The sequence below is a fragment of the Pristiophorus japonicus genome, chromosome 11, assembly GCF_044704955.1.
Source record: "Pristiophorus japonicus isolate sPriJap1 chromosome 11, sPriJap1.hap1, whole genome shotgun sequence".
In the NCBI taxonomy this organism is placed as follows: Eukaryota; Metazoa; Chordata; class Chondrichthyes; family Pristiophoridae; genus Pristiophorus; species Pristiophorus japonicus.
In genome coordinates, this window is record NC_091987.1 from 182,128,279 (window position 1) to 182,151,105 (window position 22,827).

Genomic DNA, 22,827 nt, shown 5'->3' on the forward strand with positions numbered 1-22,827 from the left:
TTGTCTTGGAAATTAGATTTTTTTTTTGTTGGACAGGAACAGAGTGTTCTGTACAACCGCATTCAAACTAGCAGCTCTGAAAATGGAGCAGAGGTGCTACTGCCTGTGAAATAATCAGCATATTTAAAAAATAAATATACATAACATAGTCATCATTAGTTGTTGCAGCACCTACAATTTCAAATTTAATGTGTTACATCTTTCAGAATGCATCAAAACTGTTGAGATAAAAATAAAATCGATCTCATTATACTCCCACTTCGAGCATAACTAGAGGATATGTAAGAGCTGAAATATCTCTTGTTTTTAATTTCCTTTCACAATAATACTGACTTTTGTAGAGGTCTGCAGAAGGTCTACATCATACGAACCATTTGATTGCAATGTTAACACTACAATGACAATTGCTCTAAGTATTATTAGATACCACAATGTCATGTTAGACTAGCATTCCACTGCTAGAAGGTAAATTATTTTTAAATGTAAGCTGTGCACTTCTGTTGTGTAAATAAACTACTGCAGATGACACTGTTGAGTGCCATTTACTCCTTGTGAAGGAGACCAGTATAAATCACTAGTTGTATGGTCTATGTATGTCAAATGAAATAATAACCGAATATACTGGAAGGACACAATAGATTACTGAGCATCTGTAATGAGAGAAGAGGGTTAATGTTTTGTGTGATGACCCCCCATAAGGGGAATGTTTCAGGTGTAGACCTCTGCACCTGAAACATTACCTGGCCTTTTCTCTTCAGAGGTGCTGATGGACCTGGTATGTATCTCCAGCAGTTTCTGCTTTTCATTTGTACACAGAATGGCCGTTGTGTTGAACAGTTCTATAAGCAGTGCCTTGTTCCACTTAATGGCTGCACATAATGCTCTCCAAAGTGGCTCTGCAAGTCGTACCCCAGCCTGACTTGGGCCCAAGCTGCCATTACTTCATCGTTGCTGGGTGAAAATCCTGGAATTAACTATCTAGCACCATGATGGGAGCACAGTACCACAGTGGTTCAAGAAGGCCCATAACAACCTTCTCAGGCCACTTGGGGATTGGCCAAAAATGCACCTTGTCAATGTTGTCCACATCCCCTAGATCAAAACCGTGTACTGTAGCATTGGGTTATCTTACTGGACTAGTAATCCAGAGGCCTGGACTAATGACAGAGAAGTTCATTCAAATCCCACCCTGGTAGCTGGGGAATTTAAATTTAATTAACTAAATCTGGAATAATAAGCTAGTGTCGGTAATGGTGAAACTACCAGATTGTCGTAAAAGCCCCTTTAGGGGAATCTTGCCTGATCTGGCCTATATGTGACTGCAGACCCACAGCAATGTGGTTGACTCTTAACTTCCCTCTACAAAGAAATATAACAACACTGGGAGTACCTTCACCACATGAAATGCAGCGCTTCAAGGCGGCGGCTTACCACCACTTTCTCGCGGGGAATTAGGGATGGGCAATAAATGCTGGCCTTGCTAGTGACGCCCACAACTCGTGAACAAATTTTTAAAAAAGTTTTAATGGGAAATTGCTCCAAATACACACAGCTTCTATGATTTCCATTATCTTGTGTGAGCTTCACTTCCAGACACAACTGTGTGCCATCTCAAAGGGGGCTTCTGCTCTCAAAATGTAGGGGTTTTTAGTCACGGGCGCCCACATCATCATCCTGGTGTGAATATTTAGTTCTGGATTCTGTACGAAGAGGAAATAAGGGTGCAGAGTATGCCACTGTAATTTGCTGTTGATCCTTCCAGCTCCATTCCATACAGAAGGTGGTAAGGGCGGTGGCTATTAAGCAAATTGCTTGGCTTTCTTCTGTCACTATTGTGGGAAGAGTTATCTCCGTCTCCATGGTGTAACACGGTATGATAAATTTGATGTTGCGCAGGAGAGCGATGTCACCTTTTCTGTCTTTCCTGATTTATCTTGGCATGTGTTGGGTGAGCAAGGATAATTCTGAGTGAATCAAGCTTTTTCAAAATAAATCTAAGGCCTGTAATGCAGGACAGCACCAAGCACAGGAGAGCAGGTCAAATCGAACAAGAATGAGTGATTAGGAGATACAAAATTTGGGTTTCCGAATCTGCCTGGTGGGAGGGAGGGAAGACAAAGGGAGGTGAGTTCCGCAGTACTGGGGTCCTGAGAAAGAATGAGTTGTCACGGTGAGATGTGATTTCAGTGCAGTATTTAAAAACTGCTTCTAAGGCCTGACTTCTTTTCATTCCCACACAGACTCTAAAGAGATGCTATAGTCGGGTAAAGGAACGAGGCCGTGGGAAGAGAACCTGTAACTACACGTTTCAGCAACTGGAGCAGGTCTTCGGGCGCGTGCCTGTCGTGTGGGAACCACACACCTATCAGCCTGTCCTTATCGACAGCAGTGGACTCTACCAGGACACAAAGTCGCACACTATTAACCTGGACGAAAGCCGGGAGGCGCAGCCAACTGAGTTGGAAGACTGGGAGATCCAGAAACCGGATTTGCTCATCAAGCAGGAGCTGCTTGTGAACCCGAATCAGGAGCTGCAGGTCTACCAGAAGCCGGATCTCTCGGTCTACCAGGACGCAGATGAGGACGTGGGTGAGCAACCTGTTTGCTTCATACTTGTAGCATAACCAGAGGTTTATAATATCTATGGGATCGCTGGCATTGAAAGGTTCTGTCTGACGTCGCTTCAGGTCTGGTCAGACTTTCTCCAATGTCTCCGTGGGTTGATTTATTGCCTTTGTACGGTACCGAACCATGAAGATCAGGAAGTCACAGTTTTGTCTTGGGAGTGGAGACTCTACACAATCGCGCATCACCACCATCAGGACAGAGGCAATAATTATCGACGCCCATGAATAGGATTGTCAGTAATACTCTCTGGCCACCTGTAACACTGAGTAGGCCTGTCAATACCACCCTGCCTAATCCAAGGGTGTTGCTAAAGCTAATTGTAATGCTTGCTCCTCTGAATGAGATCAACTAAGTCGGCACAGAATAGGGATTGATCCCAAGATGTTTCAGTTACTTGCTAAACTTGAGCTGTAGAGAGGGGTGTCTGGAGCAGCTCTGCATTTTAACCAAACTGGAGTCTTCCCTTCTCTTTTTTTGGTGAAAAATAGACATTGTGAAGGAGTGTGTGATGTGTGTGTGTGTGTGTTAATAGTTGCAACATTCTTTTTCCCTTAATTCAGGGTGCTTCCTCCACCAGCCTTGCTGAAGAAGCGGTTGAATTTATGGCTAGAAGTTGGGTATCGGGTACTGGAGGCCTATGTGTGTCCAACTGGGGTAAAGTTTACACTTCCATGCAGAACCCATCCTGCCGCTCTTTTCCCTTCTATTGTGGCCTCCCTGATCCTGAAGGTGCTGGTTCCTGCAGAAGTACCTTTGAGTTATTGTCCTCAAGTACTTCATCCATTTTTCATATATGATCATACCACCACCAGCAACTGCAAGTTCCCAGCCAAGTCACACCCCATCCCGACTTGGAAATATATCGCCGTTCATTCGCTGGGTCAAAATCCTGGAACTCCTTGCCTAATAGCACTGTGGGAACACCTTCACCACACGGACTGCAGCAGTTCAAGAAGGCGGCTCACCACCACCTTCACAAGGGCAATTAGGGATGGGCAATAAATGCTGACCTTGCAAGCGACGCTCACATTCCATGAATGAATTAAAAAATATCTTGGGTAGTGAATGGCAGCACCCCGATTGACTATGGGAGGCACCATTAGCAAACTTGATCCTGTTCTCGCCTGATAGCCACACACAACAACCTTGGCTAATTTCTTCCCCCTCCCCTCCCCTCCCCAATTCAGTGCCCTGGATTGTGAAGGACATTTCTAGTACTCCTTCATGTCCTTGAATCAGCACAGATCACAGATTGAGCCTGTGAACATCTTAGTGCGAGTAAGGATGATTGGAGGGAAGAGTTATGCTTGTGTGGCAGTTGGCTGTGAGCCCTTTTTAGGTTGTTGAGAGGAAATTAAAAGTATAAAAGAGGGATACCTACCTAAATACCTCAGTTTAAAAAAAACTTTAAAAGGGTCCTACACTTAACAATTCTCTTGACAAGCTTCCCTTCTCCACCCCCCCTCCCCTTCCCCCCACCCCTCCCTCTTCCCCCCCCCCAATCACCACTCTAGTTTTTCTATATAAAATTGTATTTTCTCTGAGGAGATTGTGACGCACAAATCAAATTGGCAGCAGCTTACCCACATTTCTTAAAATAGGTGAGAACACTCAACAAAGTGGTGGCTCCACTTCCACTATGGAGTGCGGGTAAGAATGAGTGCAATTTAAAATAAAACTAAGGTAGGTGTCTCAAATGGGACGTCGGCCCTGGTCAAACCAAACTTGCCAACCTCAGTGAAGCCTGTCTCTGTGGGCCATTTGTCTTTTTTAAACCCATGACTGTTGCAGACTGGGGCTGCTGAGGCAGGTCACCAATGCAAATGTGTTGGTGCCAGTGTTGTAATGTTACATCAGCTGCTGCTCCCATCGCTGCTGCAGCACAAGGTTGCAGAAATTGATACTTTTTATTTTGTCTGTCAGAAATATTCAAGAGCCACCAAAACCAACAGCAAAATGTTACTTTGCGTAACCTACTGTGAGGTGAGTTTCCGAAACGAGCCTTTGAGACAGAAGCTTAATTTTAAACTGTTTCCAGCACACTGATCTACATACATGGAAGCTTAGAAGCGCACCTTTAATCAAAGAAAACATTTCAATACTGTATCTCGTATAGTGCCACAGACTTGTTTGTTTGTCGGAGATTGACCAGGTCACATCACTGGCAGAAATTGTGCCTTTCATTGGCTTTAATACCAATCTATAGCTTCACATGACTAGTGCGAAAATATTGCAAGCTTTATTTGCCTGACAAATGGATTGCCAGTAATTACTCTTTTTTGAGATATGGGTCAAAACTCTTTAGTATTGTGTAATACATTTCCTCTGTGTGTGCTACTCTTAATTCATCACCTCAAATTAAAACGCAAGTATGTATTTCCACAGTAGTGATAAAAATAAAAACTATGATAGAAATCTGAAATGAAACCATAAATCTTCTGGCATCAGCAGTTCCCTCTGTATTCTGGGCTAAAATACTGCAGAACAAAATGCTGGAAATGAGCACGTTGTGGAATTGTATCCTGCACAAAGGTTGACATTTATTGGGTGGGCTCTTTCTCTTCCTTGACATTTTTTTTGGGGGGGCTCTTTCTCTTTCCGATGTGTTGACTGACCTTGCTGTGCTTTTCCAGCATTTTCTTCTATTAATTTCAGATAATCCGGCATTTAAGGCTTATCATTTTGTTTCCTCGGTGGAAACACGTCGTGTATTTTAATAGTTTATGCTGCGCCATGTAATAAAATTATATGGCCAGCATGGTGGATATAAAAGTCGTCATTCCTGAGGCTGAACATGGCCAGTCTGTGAGTTGTCCAGTGACACTCATTCTTTTAACCATCTCGCTCAAAGCCCGTATGGATTTTCCAAAAGGCTTTATTTTATTTTAAACTGATTTCAGCATTATTTTAACACCAAAAAAATGGAACATTCAGATTATCCTCTGCAAAAGTGTGGTTCTAAATTGCACCTCTTGATGGCACCAATAGCTGTAGTGAGTCCAGGCAGGAGGCCCGCTGGTACATTTATCCCCACCAATGCTGTCACTCGGATTTTAGTGAACCGTAATAATGGGCATGAGAAATTTTCATACTGCATCTCTAAAACTGTGGGAAACATCCGGCAGTAAATGCAGTTATAGAATCTGCGTTTCTAAACTTGGGTTTTGTCTGAGAGCATTTTGGCTTGTGGGTGAATTAGTGATGGTGACAGGTCTGTCACTGGTGGTCATGGTAGATTGAGAGGATCACCCACAAAGTATAACGCAACGCTGAAGAGCGCTGGCTTGTTAGATTTTTGCTCTACAGACCATTGGCATAACAGTGCTAAAAATTCCCAGTGACTGCACTGCACCATTTCGTTAACAAGTGTGCCTTTTACAGTTTTTAATATATGGAAATTAACCCCACTAGTTAGGTAATGTGGAGCCCGTGGGTTAGTTAATGTACTCAAGGGTCCTAGGTTTTGTTTACTCAGATTTTGGGATCGCAGTCACTACCTGTGTGTGTGTGTGTGTGTGTGTGTGTGTGTGTGTCCTCTCCTTCCCCTCCCTTGCTCCAAGCAAATAATGTTACTGATTAAAAGTGCAAAAACTGCTCCTATTGATATCACTGCATCTAAATCCATCCATTTTGCTGACTGAGATCAGTAATGATTGGGAAATGGAAACATTCTTGCTAGTGCAGCAGGGCATGCCAGCTTGATGTGTGTATACACTCTGATGCAGGGGAAGCTGTGCATCTGCATCACGTGCAATACCCATGACACCGATGAGGGTACCAGCGGGTCATATTTCTGACACTGCATCTCGTGTATTTGTTGAGACCTGTCTCTCGTGTAATTGCATCTCATTTGGGAGATGTTTTATGCTGTTTCTTTGAGGCGAAGGTTATGTGCACAAGTACATCCTTACTGAAATCCTTATATAGCCGACCCTGGAGTGTTGCGTCGGCAGACAGAGTTCCTTTCAACAACACTTGTTTCTCGCCAGCTGAGGAGAAGAATTATGGCCTATAAGTGGAGTGGGGAAAGCATGGAAAAATGTTATAAACGACTTGGATAAAGCTGCTGTATCAATTTGCAGGAAAGTGTGCATCACTTGTTCTTTTCTAAAGTCGAACAATGGCAAAGAATTCTAATTCAAGAGGAAGTGTAACCTATTGAGTTGCCACTTAATCCTAATTGTTAATACAGACGATATCTGAACAATTACTGCTGCCCCTCAGTTTCTCCCTAGTTTGGAAGCAGAAGAATGCAAATGCCTGGGAGTATCGATGGGAGTATTGAGTCTAGGAGCATGGAGGTCTTATTGCAGTTGCAGAGGGCCTTGGTGAGACCATACCTTGAATATTGTGTGCAGTTTCGGTCTCCTAATCTGATGATGCACATTCTTGCTATTGAGGGAGTGCAGTGAAGGTTCACCAAACTGATTCCAGGGATGGCAGGACTGACATGAAGAAAGACTGAATCGACTAGGCTTATATTCACTGGAATTTAGAAGAATGAGAGGGAATCTCATAGAAACATATAAAATTCTGACGGGATTGGACAGGATAGATGCAGGAAGAATGTTACTGATGTTGGGGAAGTCCAGAACCAGGGGTCACAGTCTAAGGATAAGGGGTAAGCCATTTAGGACCGAGATGAGGAGAAACATCTTCACTCAGAGAATTGTAAACCTGTGGAATTCTCTACCACAGAAAGTTGTTGAGGCCAATTCACTAAATATATTCAAAAGGGAGTTAGATGTGGTCCTTACGACTAAAGGGATCAAGGGGTATGGAGAGAAAGCAGGAATGGGGTACTGAAGTTGCACCTATTTTCTACGTTTCTATGATTGCCTCTTCGTTGACTAGATTGGGCTCCTGTAAAGTGATGATGAGAATAAGGAAGTTATGATGAACCTTTATAAAACACTGGTTCAGCTTCAACTGGAGTATTGTGTCCAATTCTGGTTTGAAGGCCTTGGAGAAAGTGCAGAAAAGATTTACGAGAATTATTCCAGGGATGATAGACTTCAGTTGCATGGATAGACTGGAGAAGCTGGGGTTGTTCTCCTTGGAGCAGATAACATATTAAATGGCCTGCTCCTATTTCTTAAGATCATGGCTGAGAGGAGATTTGATAGAGGTGTTCAAAATCATGAGGGGTCTAGACAGAGTAGATAGAGAAAATGTTCCCATTGGCAGAAGGATCGAAAACCAGAGGACAGAGATTTAAGGTTATTAGGAGAATAACCAAAGGCGACATGAGAAACAACATTATTACTTGGTTAAGATCTGGAATTCACTGCCTCAAAGGATGGTAGAGGCAGATTCAGCTGTGGCTTTCAAAAGGGAATTGAATAAGTACATGAAGGAAAAAAATCTGTAAGGGCTACAGGGAAAGGGCAGGGGAGTGTGGCTGAAGTGCTCTTGCACAGGGTCGACTGGCCAAATGGCCGCCTCCTGTAATCCTTCTATGATTCTAATGGCAGATACGCGGGAAGCTTCTGCACAAATAGGTTGTTGAGCGCTTGCCTTTTACCAGCAGTTTGAAAGCATCAGATTGCAGGGCCCTGGACGCCTGATAGGAGCTAGTATAATATTGAGATTATGTTCTGTAGACTACACTTCTCCTTTAATATTCTTTTGCTCAGGTTTTCTCAAGTTTTAAAATCCGTAGAAATTAGTTATAGTTTTATATGGTAATGATGAGGGAAAGCTGTGGAGGAGCTAATGAACTTGGCCATGTGAGGAAGATGGGTTCACATCCAGCTGTTGCAGCATGCTTTCCTTAATTACTCTCCTGATATTGTCCAATCCCCCCCCCCCCCCCCCCCCAATACTCTGTCGCCCTTATTTCATTCCCTGCTAATGACCACAAATCATGTCAGCATTCTCTAAACGTTGCTTTTGAAGGGAGATGGGAGAGAGTTCTTACAATGTTTAATCTTTCACTTGGTGACAGCTGTCATTGGGAGAGTGAATATTTGTAATGTTCCTCATGTGGAGTTTTTGAAACAGTTCAAAAGTGCTGCTGTGGGTGGACTGGAACAGATTTATTCAGTTTGCCTGAGTGTGTCGGCAGTACCATTTCTTAATTATTGGTCTGCAGAACTTTTTCTCGCCCAACTTCAGGGAGGGTCTGTGGCCAGAATTATGGGTGACAATCTGAGCAGGTATGCAGTATAAACAGGATGAATTCAGGAACGAGGGAGCTGGCTCGTTGCAGACTGCTTCTTTTGGCAGTGGCTCCATTACCTAACCTGGGTCTGAGGCAAAACAGTTGCAACACTGGTGAAGCAGAATGTAGGGGCACGGCTTTTTGTTCTGTGTAACTCTGACCTTTGACATGGGCTGCTGTCAATCTGCTGTATCAGCCAAACTCATTTTGTGCAGTTATATCTTGGCTTCAACAGTCTGCTTATCAGTTGGTGCCATGGTACCAGCCACCTAGCTTGAAAAATGTAACCAAAATAAGGTTTCCTTTTGGAGAAAATGATTCTGAAGATCCAGCTAGCTGTTTTAAAAGTTGCAGGAGAGTTTTGTATGTTGCAGGTTTTGCTATTTCCCAACAGCAAGGAAAGAGACCCGATTTCCACCCCACGGGAAAAGTAGATTGTGTGAACTCACCTTTAATGTGCTGCAACAATTGGTCGATTGTCTCCTTAGGAACCTTGGGTGTTGTTTGTGTGTTCAAGATTTGTATCTTAACTAATTCAACAATTACTCTGTAATCTAGTTAATGATTCACCTCCTCCGTAAGAAAAGCTGCTTACCAACCCAACAAGAGCCGTTGGATTTTATGTAGCGTATCCCATTGAAATCTGTAATTGCGTTGATAGCTACCCCATGCAGCATTTTCACGGGGGACCAGAACATTTCGAGTTTCACCGTCGCAGTTTGCAAGCGTTACCAAAGAGGTAAGTGAGTGTGGAACTGTATCTTTTGGATTCTGAACTGAAGGATTCTCCTGGTGGAACTGAACAGATTTGCTGCTCCATTGCTGGTGACCTGGGCAGCTGTTAACAAGTTTGTGCTGACAGTTTAAAAAAAAATCTCTCGTTGTCGATTTGTAATTTCAAACCCCTTGACTTGTTTACATGGCAGGCATGCATAGAAAAACCTGAGTCCAAGATCTGAGCCGGAGAAGGTATTCAGGCACCTGACTAGTCTTTAGTTTTCACACTTTATTTGCACATTGTGTGCTTCTTTACACATCCTTAAGGGTTAAGAAATATAATTTTTCTGTTTGTTTTCTCCACGCTTCTGGAGGCACTGACATAAATTGGGGTTACACAGGCACCGGCCATTCTTCTTCAACTTAGACAGTGTCAACCAGCTATTCAACTGTGAGGGAATCACAGCTGAAGCAGGTCCTACTTAGACACGTGCATTTTCCAGCAGGAGAAGCAAGATCTCTGGCTTAAGTTTTTTTTCCCCCCCAAGGAGACACAAGCTAATCATGGTGTCCTTGCTGCCACCCTGGCGGAGATTAACTGAACACGGTGTACATATAAGCCGGGACCTTTCTTTTCTGTGTGGCCCAGTTTCACAGTGGATTTTGTCATTGCTAACTTAGTATTGGCAGAACCTATAGTTTTACTACTAGCCTTGGGATTCGCATTGGTCTGGTTTGATTTAATAAAATCACTAATGAATACAGGCATATCATTGGCTTGGCCTCTCTTGTCTTCCTTTAAGACGTTCCTAATAACAAGCATTTAGTGACCCGTCCTAATGTCGTCTCCTTTGGCTCGATGTTGATTTTTGTCTGATTATGCTCCTGTGGTGTGCCTTGGGGCATTTTAATATATTAAAGGTGCTACATAAATGCAAGTAGTTTGGCATGGCTATGTACCTCAAAACTGGAGCTAGCGGAGCCCGCCGCCTTCATTTTTATAAATGTCTGCGGTAATCGGCAGGCGCTGTTCTTTTCCACTTAAGTACGTTGATCTAGATAGCTACAGAGTCCTCCATGTTGTACTCTCAGTATTTCTCATACCCCGGCTATACTGACTTGATGGTTCTGGTTCTGTTTGTGCTGTACCAAAAGACAAATTTGCATTAAAATGTAGTGGACTGTGTGCACGATTGTTTCTTGCATTTCATAAAGGTTAATGGCTATGGAACTTTTGAAGTAAAAGCCGTCGCAGTACCAGATCTGGCATTGTCTGGAGCAAGCATTTTGAGCCGTGTAAAAGAGGGTGAAGTACTAACTAGGTCTGTCACTGGTCCAGGCAGCAGTTTGAAGGGCGAATTAAAATTATCTCGGAAGATCTGTATTCGGCTTACGTACAATTTTCATATTAATTCAAAATCATTTTTGCTTGAGGAAAAATTCAAATTATCCAGTTGTTCAAATTAAGCAATTTAAATAAAATGGTACTGGAAGTAGTTTATGCTTGAAACTTTTTTTTGAATTAGCAGGTGATTCAAATTAAGCAACTTTGAATTATGATATGCCATTTTTTGAGACTGATGGATCTTTCTCTGATTATCAGCATATACATGCATAAATGCAAGCATTTCTTCCCCTCGGGGCAGTGTGAGCAGGAAAGTTAGCAATTTCCTGACCACAGTTATCTCCTGTCCCATTCAGTGATTTTTCCCTGTTTTCTAATGGCAGATCCAAGTTAGCCCAGTGCAGCCTGCTCAGAGCAGCTGCCACAAATCTTTTTTGAGGATAGGGTAAAGCTGGCATGAAAATAGCCCAGAAATGTAGGGCAGGCACAGGATGAGAAAGTGAGGGCACTGCCAGCAGGTGAGCATGACTGGTTTGTGCAGGGAGGGGAAAAGAACAAAAATACTGGAAGTGGAGCTGGAGAGCAGGGAGGTTTAAAAATACAAAGATGGGGAGATACCCGAAGTCAGAAAGGAGGAGGAGAAAGAAGACGGACCTTCAGAGCAAGAGTGAGATGTTGGAAATCTCTCCCCCAGTAATGCTGCAGAGACTAACCCATCGCAGAGTCAGTGAGCAAATCTACAGGCAGGAGCATAAGCCAAAGAACACTTACTGTATTTACTTTTCATCATCATCATCATATCCATCGGAAATGAGGAAGACTTGCTTCCACTCTTAATGAGTCCTTAGGTGGCTGCACAGTCCAATACGAGAACCACAGTCACTGTCACAGGTGCGACCAATAGTCGTTGAGGGAAAGGGTGGGTGGGACAGGTCTGCTGCACGTGCTTGATTTCTGCATGCTCTCGGCAATGAGACTCGAGGTGCTCAGTGCCCTCCTGGATGCACTTCCTCCACTTAGGGCGGTCTTTGGCCAGGGAGTGTCAGTGATTTTATTGATTCAGTGAATCCCATAGAGCGATATTTTGCAATTCTAGCTGAGGCATAAAGGCACTTGAAAGGCTGGATTCGTACCAGATATTCTCATGTTCTACATGACATCATATAGCACCAAATCACAGAAACCCCAGCAACATAACTGGGTTCTATATCAGGCAATCTGGTTGTTGGTACATTCAACCATTCTCAGGAGCTGAGCTTTTTATCCAAGGCAGGCTTCATTTCCTGTAGTCAAAATCCTAGTCTGATACAACACAGAAGGAAGCTATTCAGCCCTTTATGCCTGTGCCGGCTCTTTGAAAGAGCTATCCAATTAGTCCCCCCAACCCCTTTCCCAGCCCTACAAATATCCCCCCCCCCCCCAGTATTTATCCAATTCCCTTTTGAAAGTTATTATTGAATCTGCTTCCACCACCCTTTCAGGCCGTGTATTCCAGACAACTCGCTGCTTAAATAAATTTCTCCAAGATGCCTCTGTTTATTTTGCCAATTACCCCTCAAATCTATCCTCTGTTTCCAGTGGCAGGAGGGTAGGTAACAAGTTTCTCCTTATTTACCCCATCAAAACCATGATTTTGAACACCTCTATTAAATCTCCCCTTCACCTTCTCTGCTGTAAAGAGAGCAATTCCAGCTTCTCTGGATCTCAACAACTTGCAATTATATAGTGCCGTTAACGTAATAAAACATCCTAAGGTGCTTCACAGGAGTGGTTATCAAACGATATTTGACGCATGCCACATAAGGAGTTATTGGGACAGAAGAACAAAAGTTTGGTCAACGAGGTAGAATTTAATGAGCGTCTTAAAGGAGGAAAGAGAGGTTTGGAGAGGGAATTCCAAAGCTTAGGTCCTAGGCAGCTGAGGGCTCAGCCACCAATTGTGGTGATTAAAATCAGGGGTGCGCAAGAGGCCAGAATTGGAGGCAGAGATCACAAAGAGTTATAGGCAATGCTCTCTGTAATTTTGTTTGGCGTCACGTGGCCCCTTTAAGGCGCTGCGCAGGTCATTCGAAATACTGTGCCTGCGCGGTTTTTCTCATTGAAAAGCCAACTGTGTGGTGTCCCCGCGGCCACACAACTTACAGAGAACATTAGTTATAGAGTTGGATGAGGTTACAGAGATGGGGAGGGGCGAGGCCATAGAGGGATTTGAAAACGAGGACATGAATTTAAAATTGAAGAGATTGGCGGACCAGGAGCCAATGTAGGTCAGCGAGCACAGGTCTCCACATAACTGAAGTTCCGCATCCCTGGTACCACTCTAGTAAATCTTTTCTGCGTCCTCTCGAAGGCCTTGACATCCTTCCTAAAGTGTAGTACCCAGAATTGGACACCGTACTCCAGCTGGGGCCTAACCAGTCATTTGTAAAGCACAACTTCCTTGCTTTTGTAACAGAAAATCTGGAAATCTCAATGGGTCAGGCAGCATCTGTGGAGAGAGGGAAACGAGAATTAATGTTTCAAGTCAATGACCCTTCATTAATTCTGTTTCTCTCTCCACAGATGCAGTATTTTGCTTTTGTGTTCCTTGCTTTTATACTCTCTTCCACCACTAATAAAGCCAAAGATTTTGTATGCTTTTTTAATAACTCTCTCAACTTGTTATGTCACCTTTTAAGAGTGTGTATGTCCACCCCCAAGCCCCTCTGTTGCTGCACCCCCTTTAAATATGTAATTTTTACTTGATACCCGTAGCACAGCGATAAAGCATTTGGATAGAAATCATATGTTTAAAGAACGGTGAAATTCAATGTGTTTTATTAATCTGAGTGTTTGTGGGCTACATGTTGCAGTTTATGGTTTTATCTCCCACAGCAACAGATGCTGGAAACCAAATGTAGGAGAATGTGATCTCTTTACAGTCCAGCGATAAAGCAGAAACCTGGTAAATTCAAGCACAGAAGCCAGCATTATTAGATTAATTTATTCAAGGAAATTTGCAATAAACTTAGATTTTAATTTAATATCAGTTGTGCCAAAGTGTCGTCTGTCCGTGCCCGTCTCTGAACATCCTGAATCTAAGATATTATGACCGACCTCTCGTGCATTAAAACAATTTAGATTAAAAATGTATCAATGGCTGGCATTGATTTAACATTAAACCGAATGTATGGTTTATAATATAAAACTTTACTTTTTTGACACGAGGGGAGGAGGATTAAGCCCAGATCACCACCCCTCCCACGGAAATGTGGCATTTCCTCAGGGACAGAGCAGCATTTGGTAGAAATGTGTACAATTTGAAATTTGCTGCCTCCGTTCCTGCTTCTGATTGTACACAGATCCTCATGCAGCAGGAACCAAACTCGGTTGTTTTGTTTTTTTTCTGATGGTTCTGGATTGCAGGTGTAAAGTCAGGCTATTATTCTGCACTTTTTTTAAATTGGATCTCTGCCATTTTGGCTCAAATCAAGCAGCATAACTACGCCATCAGTCTTCTATTTGAACTACTCATTGAACTATTTGACTGGGAGCAGCCATTTTGTGTTTTATCCCCTCTTGAAGCTGCTTTATGTTTCCCATTAGTGGTGGCACTGAGGAGAGGATCTATGCAAAACCTCTGCATAGATTGATACAGATGACCATTTTAAAGAAAGCACAACGGTAAAGCCTGAGAGTAACTAGTAAAGCCACAGATATATCCCTTTATATCGTGAATTACATTCAAGTGAATACACTTCCTCTTTACTGCAGTATGTTGGACCACATTCACATCTGCTTTTCTCTCTTACTCTCTCTCGAATGCAAAACAACTTATTGACATGGGTCTTTAAAGGGGCACTCTGACCATTTGGGGAGGGTAAGAGTCTGAAAAGCGTTGTGTTTATCAACATCAGAGGAAACTTTCTAATTTTATTGATAGGTTAAAGTGGCACTCATCCCATCAGGTGAGACTTTAAACCAAGGCCACGTCTGCCCTCTCGGGTGGACGTAAAGAATCCCATGGAATTATTTTGAAGAAGAGCAGGGGAGTTCTCCCCATTGCCCTGGCCAATGTTCATCCGTCAACCAACATCACTAAACAAAACAGCTTATCTGGTGATTAGCGCATTGCTGTTTGTGCTACCTTGCTGTGCACAAATTAGCTGTTGCGTTTTCTACATTACAACAGTATTTAATTGGTTGTAATGAGCTTTGGGGCGTTCTGAGCTCGTGAAAGGTGCTATATAAATGCAAGTTCAGAAAAGATTAACCCAATGATGTGGCTCGTAAAATGTGCAAGTTATTTTCTCCATTTATATCTCTACAATCATTTCTTCTTGCAGGAGGCGATTAAGGCCTCCAACTCCTGGGCCTCTTACTGATGCCGTGAGCCTGACTGGAGTTGTACAAGGGTAGGCAGCCCATAGTGACTTGGACAGTGACTCTTGAATTGTTTATGTAATCTATCACTGTTGCAGAGACTTGGCTAAAATGAGTTACTTGCTGTATTGAGGGTTGTGGGTGTGAGCTGCCGCACTGCGGGTCTACTACCTTCCATTACACAACAGCCCAGTGTGTCCTCGCCTGTCTGCCTGTTTTGTGGCTCAGCAAGGTGAGTGTTTGGGGAACTAGAACATTTTCCCATTTCAGTCATGTGGTGCCACCATCAAGCACAACCAGATTTAAGTATTGCATGAGTTAGGTGCAGTGTGAAGCTTCCACTACTCTGCCTCCAATTAAATGATTTAACCCTAATCTCAGAAGCACACCTGACACTGCATTTTTCATGTCTCATATTAAAGAAAGAACTTGCATTCTGAGTCGAAAGGTCATGGGTTCAAACCCCACTCCAGAACTTGAGCACCTATTCTAGGCTGGCACTTCAGTGCAGTACTGAGGGAGTACTTCGTTATTGGATGTCCCATTTTCCAGGTGAAACACTAAAGCAAGGACTATTCTGATGGACATAAAAGATCCCGTGGCACATTTTTGAAGAACAGAGTTCTGGCCAACATTTATCCCTCAACCAACATCCCTAAAACTGAGTAGCTGGTCATTCTTCTCAAAGCTGCTTGTGGGGACCTTGCTGTGTGTGCACAACTTGGCTGCTAGGTTTGCCAGAAAAACAATAGTGACTACATTTAAAAAGCTGGGGACATAAAAGGTGCTATTATAAATGTGCGTTCTCTCATTCTGCATACAGCTCAGCATGTCTCTGAAAGTTCCCAAGTGCTTTACATAGTAATGGTACAGCGCCATTCTGTTCGTGGCAACAATTTTGCACACACAAAGCTCCCATAAACAGCAATGAGACAAATGACCACTTAATCTGTTTTGATGTTTGGTTGAGGGATCATTGCTGTGTATGAAATGATACAATGAACTCCGTACTGTGAGCCAGTGACCAGGTGTAACCAGGTCAGTCTTTAATGGCTTCCAGAAGTGAAGATACAAAGGTGAAGTTCAGGTTATATACCGGGCCCAGCACGAGTGTACCTATGACCCTAGTACCTCCAATGGTAGTCCCTCTGTTGGTGGGCAGACCTTATCAACATACATTATATCAGCTTCCCCCCGCCACAGCCCAGCCCCAGTTCTTGGCACAAGTCCATATTTCAAGTTTAGACGGTCCGGAGCCCTTCGCTCCCTGATTGACTGTCTCAGTACAATCCCAGTGCTTTGAGTCTCTCATGACTTGGGGCTGGGCGTTGACAACAGTGGGCCTCTGTACAATTCCAGTCCTTTCCGAGTCTCTCTCAACTTGGGGCTGGGCGTTGACCACAGTGGGTTCTTCTGATGGCTGGACATGAGTTGGTTGGTCGTCTAAGCTCGCAGTGTCTTCTTCCAACTGTTCCGGTTTGTCAGTGTGTCTTAGCTTGATTTGATCAATGGGTTTCCTGCACATCTGCCCATTCTTGAACTTAACCATATACACCCGGTTACCCTCCTGATCCGTAACATTGCCTGGCAGCCACTTGGGCCCTTGACCATAGTTAAGTACATACACTGGGGTCATTTACAGATATGTCGCGTGACACTGCGGCGCGGTCGTGATACCACTGCTGGCGTTGATGTCGGGTTTCGACATGATCGTTAAGGTCAGGATGGACTAGTGAGGGCCTGGTTTTGAGGCCTCCATCAATAGTTCCACAGGCAGGACCCCGGTGAGCGTATGTGGTCTTGTCCTGTAACTGAACAGTATGTGTGACTCTGGTGTCTGCAAGGAACCATGAGTTATGCGTTTCAGGCTCTGCTTGATGGTTTGAACTGCTCGCTCCGCTTGACCATTGGACGCGGGTTTGAACGGGGCTGACCTCACGTGTTTTATGCTGTTGCGTTTCATGAACTCTTGAAACTCCAGGCTCATGAAACATAGTCCGTTGTTGCTGACAACGATGTCTGGCAGACCATCTGTGGCAAACATGGCTCTCAGGTTCTCAATGGTGGCAGTGGAAGTGCTGGATGACATGATCACACATTCTATCCATTTGGAGTATGCATCCACCACCACAAAAAACATTTTACTGAGGAAGGGGCCCGCAAAGACGATGTGGATTCTCGACCACGGTTTGGATGGCCATGACCACAGACTGAGCGGAGCTTCCTTTGGGGCATTGCTTATCTGCATGCAAGTGCTGCACTGATGCACTAAGTCTGAGTCAATGTCAGGCCACCAAACATGGGATCTGGCGATGGCCTTCATCATGACCATACCGGGTAGCGTACTATAACTCCCGTACAAATCTCGCCCTGCCTTGGGAATTAGAACATGATAGTCGGACTGGATGGAAAGCTCATCTTTACGACAGCTGTACGGTTTGGTTTCATCACCCATTTCCTTGGGGATGGTCGACCAGTCCCCGTTAAGAACAGAACGTTTTACAACCGAGAGGGTCGGATCCTGGTTGGTCCCGGTCTTGTCTTGTTGAGCAGTGACGGGCGACCCGTCACACTCAAAGGCATCCATGACCATGAGTAGCTCTGCATACATTGGCGTTTCCACCTCCGGTATGGACAACGGTAACCGGCTCAATGCATCAACGCAGTTGTCGGTGCCTGGTCTATGGTGAATGACATTATAGGCAGATAATGTCCACGCCCACCTCGGGACGACGCGTTGGTATTGATACCTTTATGTTCCGAGAACAACGATATAAGCGGCTTGTGACCGGTTTCCAGCTCGAAGCGAAGCCCAAACAGGTACTTGTGCATTTTTTTTACCCCATAAACACATGCTAAAGTCTCTTTCTCTACTATGCCATAGGCTCTTCTGCCTTGGACAGGCTTCGAGACGCGTATGCAACTGGTTGTAGTTTGCCTGACTCATTGGTTGCTGGAGTACTCAGCCGACCCCATAGGACAACGCATCACAGATCAAAACTAGACTCTTGCATGGGTCATACAGTACCAGTAGCTTGTGGGAACACAACAGATTTCTAGTCTTCTCAAGGCTCTGTCTTGAAGTTCACCTCACATCCAGTCGTCTCCTTTCCTGAGCAGCTTGTGCAAAGGCTCTAATACTGTGCTCAATTTAGTTGAGACGTAGAGCCTCTTCCAGATTGTGCAGGTGCTCGGCGGTGTCACGACCTGTCACTAGGATGTCGTCTTGGAATACCACGGTCTTGAGGACGGATTTCAATAGACTCTCCATGTTTCTCTGAAATATGGCTGCCGCTGAACGAATGCCAAAAGGGCACCTGTTGTAAATAAACAGTCCTTTGTGCGTGTTGATGCACGTAAGTTTCTTTGATGATTCAACCATTTCCTGTGTCATGTAGGCCGATGTTAGATCCAATTTGGTGAACGATTTTCCCATGGCTAGCGTTGCAAACAGGTCATCAGCTTTCAATAGCGGGTACTGATCTTGTTTTGAAATTCAGTTGATCGTAACCTTGTAGTCTCCACAAATCCTGACCGTGCTGTCGCTCTTTAACACCGGAATAATGGGGCTGGCCCATTCATTAAATTCGACCGGTGAGATGACCCCCTCATGTTGTAGCCTGTCTAGTTCGAGCTCGACCTTTTCTCTCATCATGTGTGGGACCGCCCTGGCTTTGTGATGGATGGGCCTTGCGTCTGGGCCTAGGTGAATCTGCACCTTGGCTCTCTTGAAGCTGCCAATTCCCGGTTCAAACAGTGAGGGAAATTTGCTCAGCACTTGAGCACACAAATCATCATCCGCTGATGACAAAACTTTGATATCGTACCATTTCCATTTTATTTTCTCGAGCCAACTCGAAAATAACGATGGGCCATTGCCCGGGACATAGAAACATAGAAAATAGATGCAGGAGTAGGCTATTCAGCCCTTCAAGCCTGCACCAGCATTCGATAAGATCATTCCCTCAGTACCCCTTTCCTGCTTCCTCTCATACCCCTTGATCCCTTTAGCCGTAAGGGCCATATCTAACTCCCTCTTGAACATATCCAATGAACTGGCATCAACAACTCTCTGTGGCAGGGAATTCCACAAGTTAACAACTCTGAGTGAAAAAGTTTCTCCTCATCTCTGTCCTAAATGGCATACCCCTTATCCTAAGACGGTGTCCCCTGGTTCTGGACTTCCCCAACATCGGGAACAATCTAACCGCATCTAACCTGTCCTGTCCGGTCAGAATCTTGTATGTTTCTATGAGATGCCCTCTCATCCTTCTAAACTCAAATGTATAAAGGCCCAGTTGATTCAGTCTCTCCTCATATGTCAGTCCAGCCACCCTAGTCTGGTAAACCTTTGCTGCACTCCCTCAACAGCAAGAACTTCCTCAGATTAGGAGACCAAAACTGAATACAATATTCCAGGTGAGGCCTCACCAAGGCCCTGCACAACTGCAGTAAGACCTCCCTGCTTCTATACTCAAATCCCCTAGCTATGAAGACCAACATACCATTTGCCGCCTTTACCGCCTGCTGTACCTGTATGCCAACTTTCAATGACTGATGAACCATGACACCCAGGTTTCGTTGCACCTCCCCTTTTTCTAATCTGCCACCATTCAGATAATATTCTACCTTCGCGTTTTTGCCCCCAAAGTGGATAACCTCACATTTATCCACATTATACTGCATCTGCCATGCATTTGCCCACTCGCCTAACTGTCGTAAGTCACCCTGCAGCCTCTTAGTGTCCCCCTCACAGCGCTCACCTCCACCCAGTTTAGTGCCATCTGCAAACTTGGAGATATTATACTCAATTCCTTCATCCAAATCATTGATGTATATTGTAAAGAGCTGGGGTCCCAGCACTGAGCCCTGTGGCACTCCACTAGTCACTGCCTGCCATTCTGAAAAGGACCCGTTTATCCCGACTCTCTGCTTCCTGTCTGCCAACCAGTTCTCTATCCATGTCAGTACATTACCCCCAATACCATGTGCTTTGATTTTTCACACCAATCTCTTGTGTAGGACCTTGTCAAAACCCTTTTGAAAGTCCAAATACACCACATCCACTGGTTCACTCTTGTCCACTCTACTAGTTACATCCTCAAAAAATTCCAGAAGGTTTGTCAAGCATGATTTCCCCTTCATAAATCCATGTCGACTTGGACCGATCCTGTCACTGCTTTCCAAATGCGCTGCTATTTCATCCTTAACAATTGATTCCAACATATTCCCCACTAAGGCTAACCGGTCTATAATTACCCGCTTTCTCTCCCTCCCTTTTTAAAAAGTGGTGTTACATTAGCAACCCTCTCGTCCATAGGAACTGATCCAGAGTCGATAGACTGTTGTAAAATGGTCATCAATGCATCCACTATTTCTAGGGCCACTTCCTTAAGTACTCTGGGATGCAGACTATCAGGCCCCGGGGATTTATCGGCCTTCAATCTTGTCAATTTCCCTAACACAATTCCCTGCCTAATAAGGATATCCTTCAGTTCCTCTTTCTCACTAGACCCTCGGTCCCCTAGTACCTTCGGAAGGTTATTTGTGTCTTCCTTTGTGAAGACAGAACCAAAGTATTTGTTCAATTGGTCTGCCATTTCTTTGTTCCCCATTATAAATTCACCTGAATCCGACTGCAAGGGACCTACGTTTGTCTTCACTAATCTCTTTCTCTTCACATATCTATTGAAGCTTTTGCAATCATTTTTTATGTTCCTGACAAGCTGCTTCTCGTACTCTATTTTCCCCCTCTTAATTAAACCCCTTGTCGTCCTCTGTTGAATTCTAAATTTCTCCCAGTCCTCAGGTTTGCTGCTTTTTCTGGCCAATTTATGTGTCTCTTCCTTGGATTTAACACTATCCTTAATTTCCCTTGTTAGCCATGGTTGAGTCACCTTCCCCGTTTTATTTTTACTCCAGACCTGGATATACAATTGCTGAAGTTCATCCATGTGATTTTTAAATGTTTGCCATTGCCTATCCACCGTCAACCCTTTAAGTATCACTCGCCAGTCTATTCTAGCCAATTCACACCTCAAACCACGAAAGTTACCTTTCCTTAAGTTCAGGACCCTAGTTTCTGAATTAACTGTGTCACTATCCATCCTAATAAAGAATTCTATCATATTATGGTCACTCTTTCCCAAGGGATCTCGCACAGCAAGATTACTAATTAGTCCTTTCTCATTACACATCACCCAGTCTAGGATGGCCAGCTCCCTGGTTGGTTCCTCGACATATTGGTATAGAAAACCATCCATTATACATTCCAGGAAATCCTCCTCCGCCGCATTGCTACCAGTTTGGTTAGCCCAATCAATATGTAGATTAAAGTCACCCATGATAACTGCTGTACCTTTATTGCATGCATCGCTTATTTCTTGTTTGATGCTGTCCCCAATCGTACTACTACTGTTTGGTGGTCTGTACACAAGTTCCACTAGCGTTTTCTGCCCCTTGGTATTCTGCAGCTCCACCCATACCGATTCCACATCATCCATGCTAATGTCTTTTCTTACTATTGCATTAATTTCCTCTTTAACCAGCAATGCCACCCCGCCTCCTTTTCCTTTCTGTCTATCCTTCCTAAATGTTGAATACCCCTGGATGTTGAGTTCCCAGCCTTGGTCACCCTGGAGCCATGTCTCCGTGATTGCCAATTACATCATACCCGTTAACTGCTGTCTGCGCAGTTAATTCTCCCACCTTATTCCGAATACTCCTTGCATTGAGGCACAGAGCCTTCAGGCTTGTCTTTCTAACACACTTTGCCCCTTTAGAATTTTGCTGTAATGTGGCCCTTTTTGCTTTTTGCCTTAGGTTTCTCTGCCTTCCACTTTTACTTTTCTTCTTTCTATCTTTTGCTTCTGCCCCCATTCTACTTCCCTCTGTCTCCCTGCATAGGTTCCCAACCATAACAGTAGATCATGAACCACTCCCTCGTACGACACTCTTATGATCACTGGTATGAGCTCTTTGGTGTAGGTAAGCAATTTCGCATTTATCGGACTCCACTTGGGTCTCTGCCTTGGTCTCCCACAGCTTTTCGAAAGTCCTCAGACTCATTATCGATTGACTTGCATCCGTGTCTAATTCCATGGATACCGGCACGCTGTTTAATTTTACCTCCATCATTATCGGTTGGCTCTTTGTTAGGAATGCACGTACGCTATACACTTCCTCCTCGGAGCTCTCAAAAGCCTCAGACTGCACCTCCAGATCCACGCTGGATTGATCATCATCCAATTGGTGTGTAGCATGTTCGCTTGCTCTGCTGTGGACACGTCCACTGAAGATGTCCTGTCTTCGCACACCCTCTGCATACATACTACCTGAAGCGGCACTGATGGGGTTGATGATTGCCCCCGCAACGCCAACATGTTGTGCTCGGATTTGCACTCGATGGCGGGCTTTGAGTGGCTCCCGTTCTCGCATACGCAGTTGAGTAGGCCCTCGATGGCGAACTTTGAGCGGCTCCCGGTCTTGCAGACGCAGTCGGGTAGGCCCTGCCATGTGCATCTCTGCCGGCCGTAGATACAATTTTGTGCACAGTACTTGCCGTGGATTTCCTGTTTTGTCGCGATATCTGCTTCGTGCTTTTCTGCGTGGA

General features: G+C 44.3%; 1 protein-coding gene across 2 annotated transcripts in view; it reads left to right on the forward strand.

Annotated features, from left to right (window-relative positions):
* msantd2 (Myb/SANT DNA binding domain containing 2) overlaps positions 1-22,827 on the forward strand; it is a 35,223-nt gene that overhangs the window by 5,837 nt on the left and 6,559 nt on the right. For both annotated transcript variants that reach the window (XM_070894349.1, XM_070894350.1), the window contains one exon: positions 2,241-2,589. In XM_070894349.1, the coding sequence (XP_070750450.1) occupies positions 2,241-2,589 (349 nt within the window). The remainder of the gene's footprint in view (positions 1-2,240; positions 2,590-22,827) is intronic.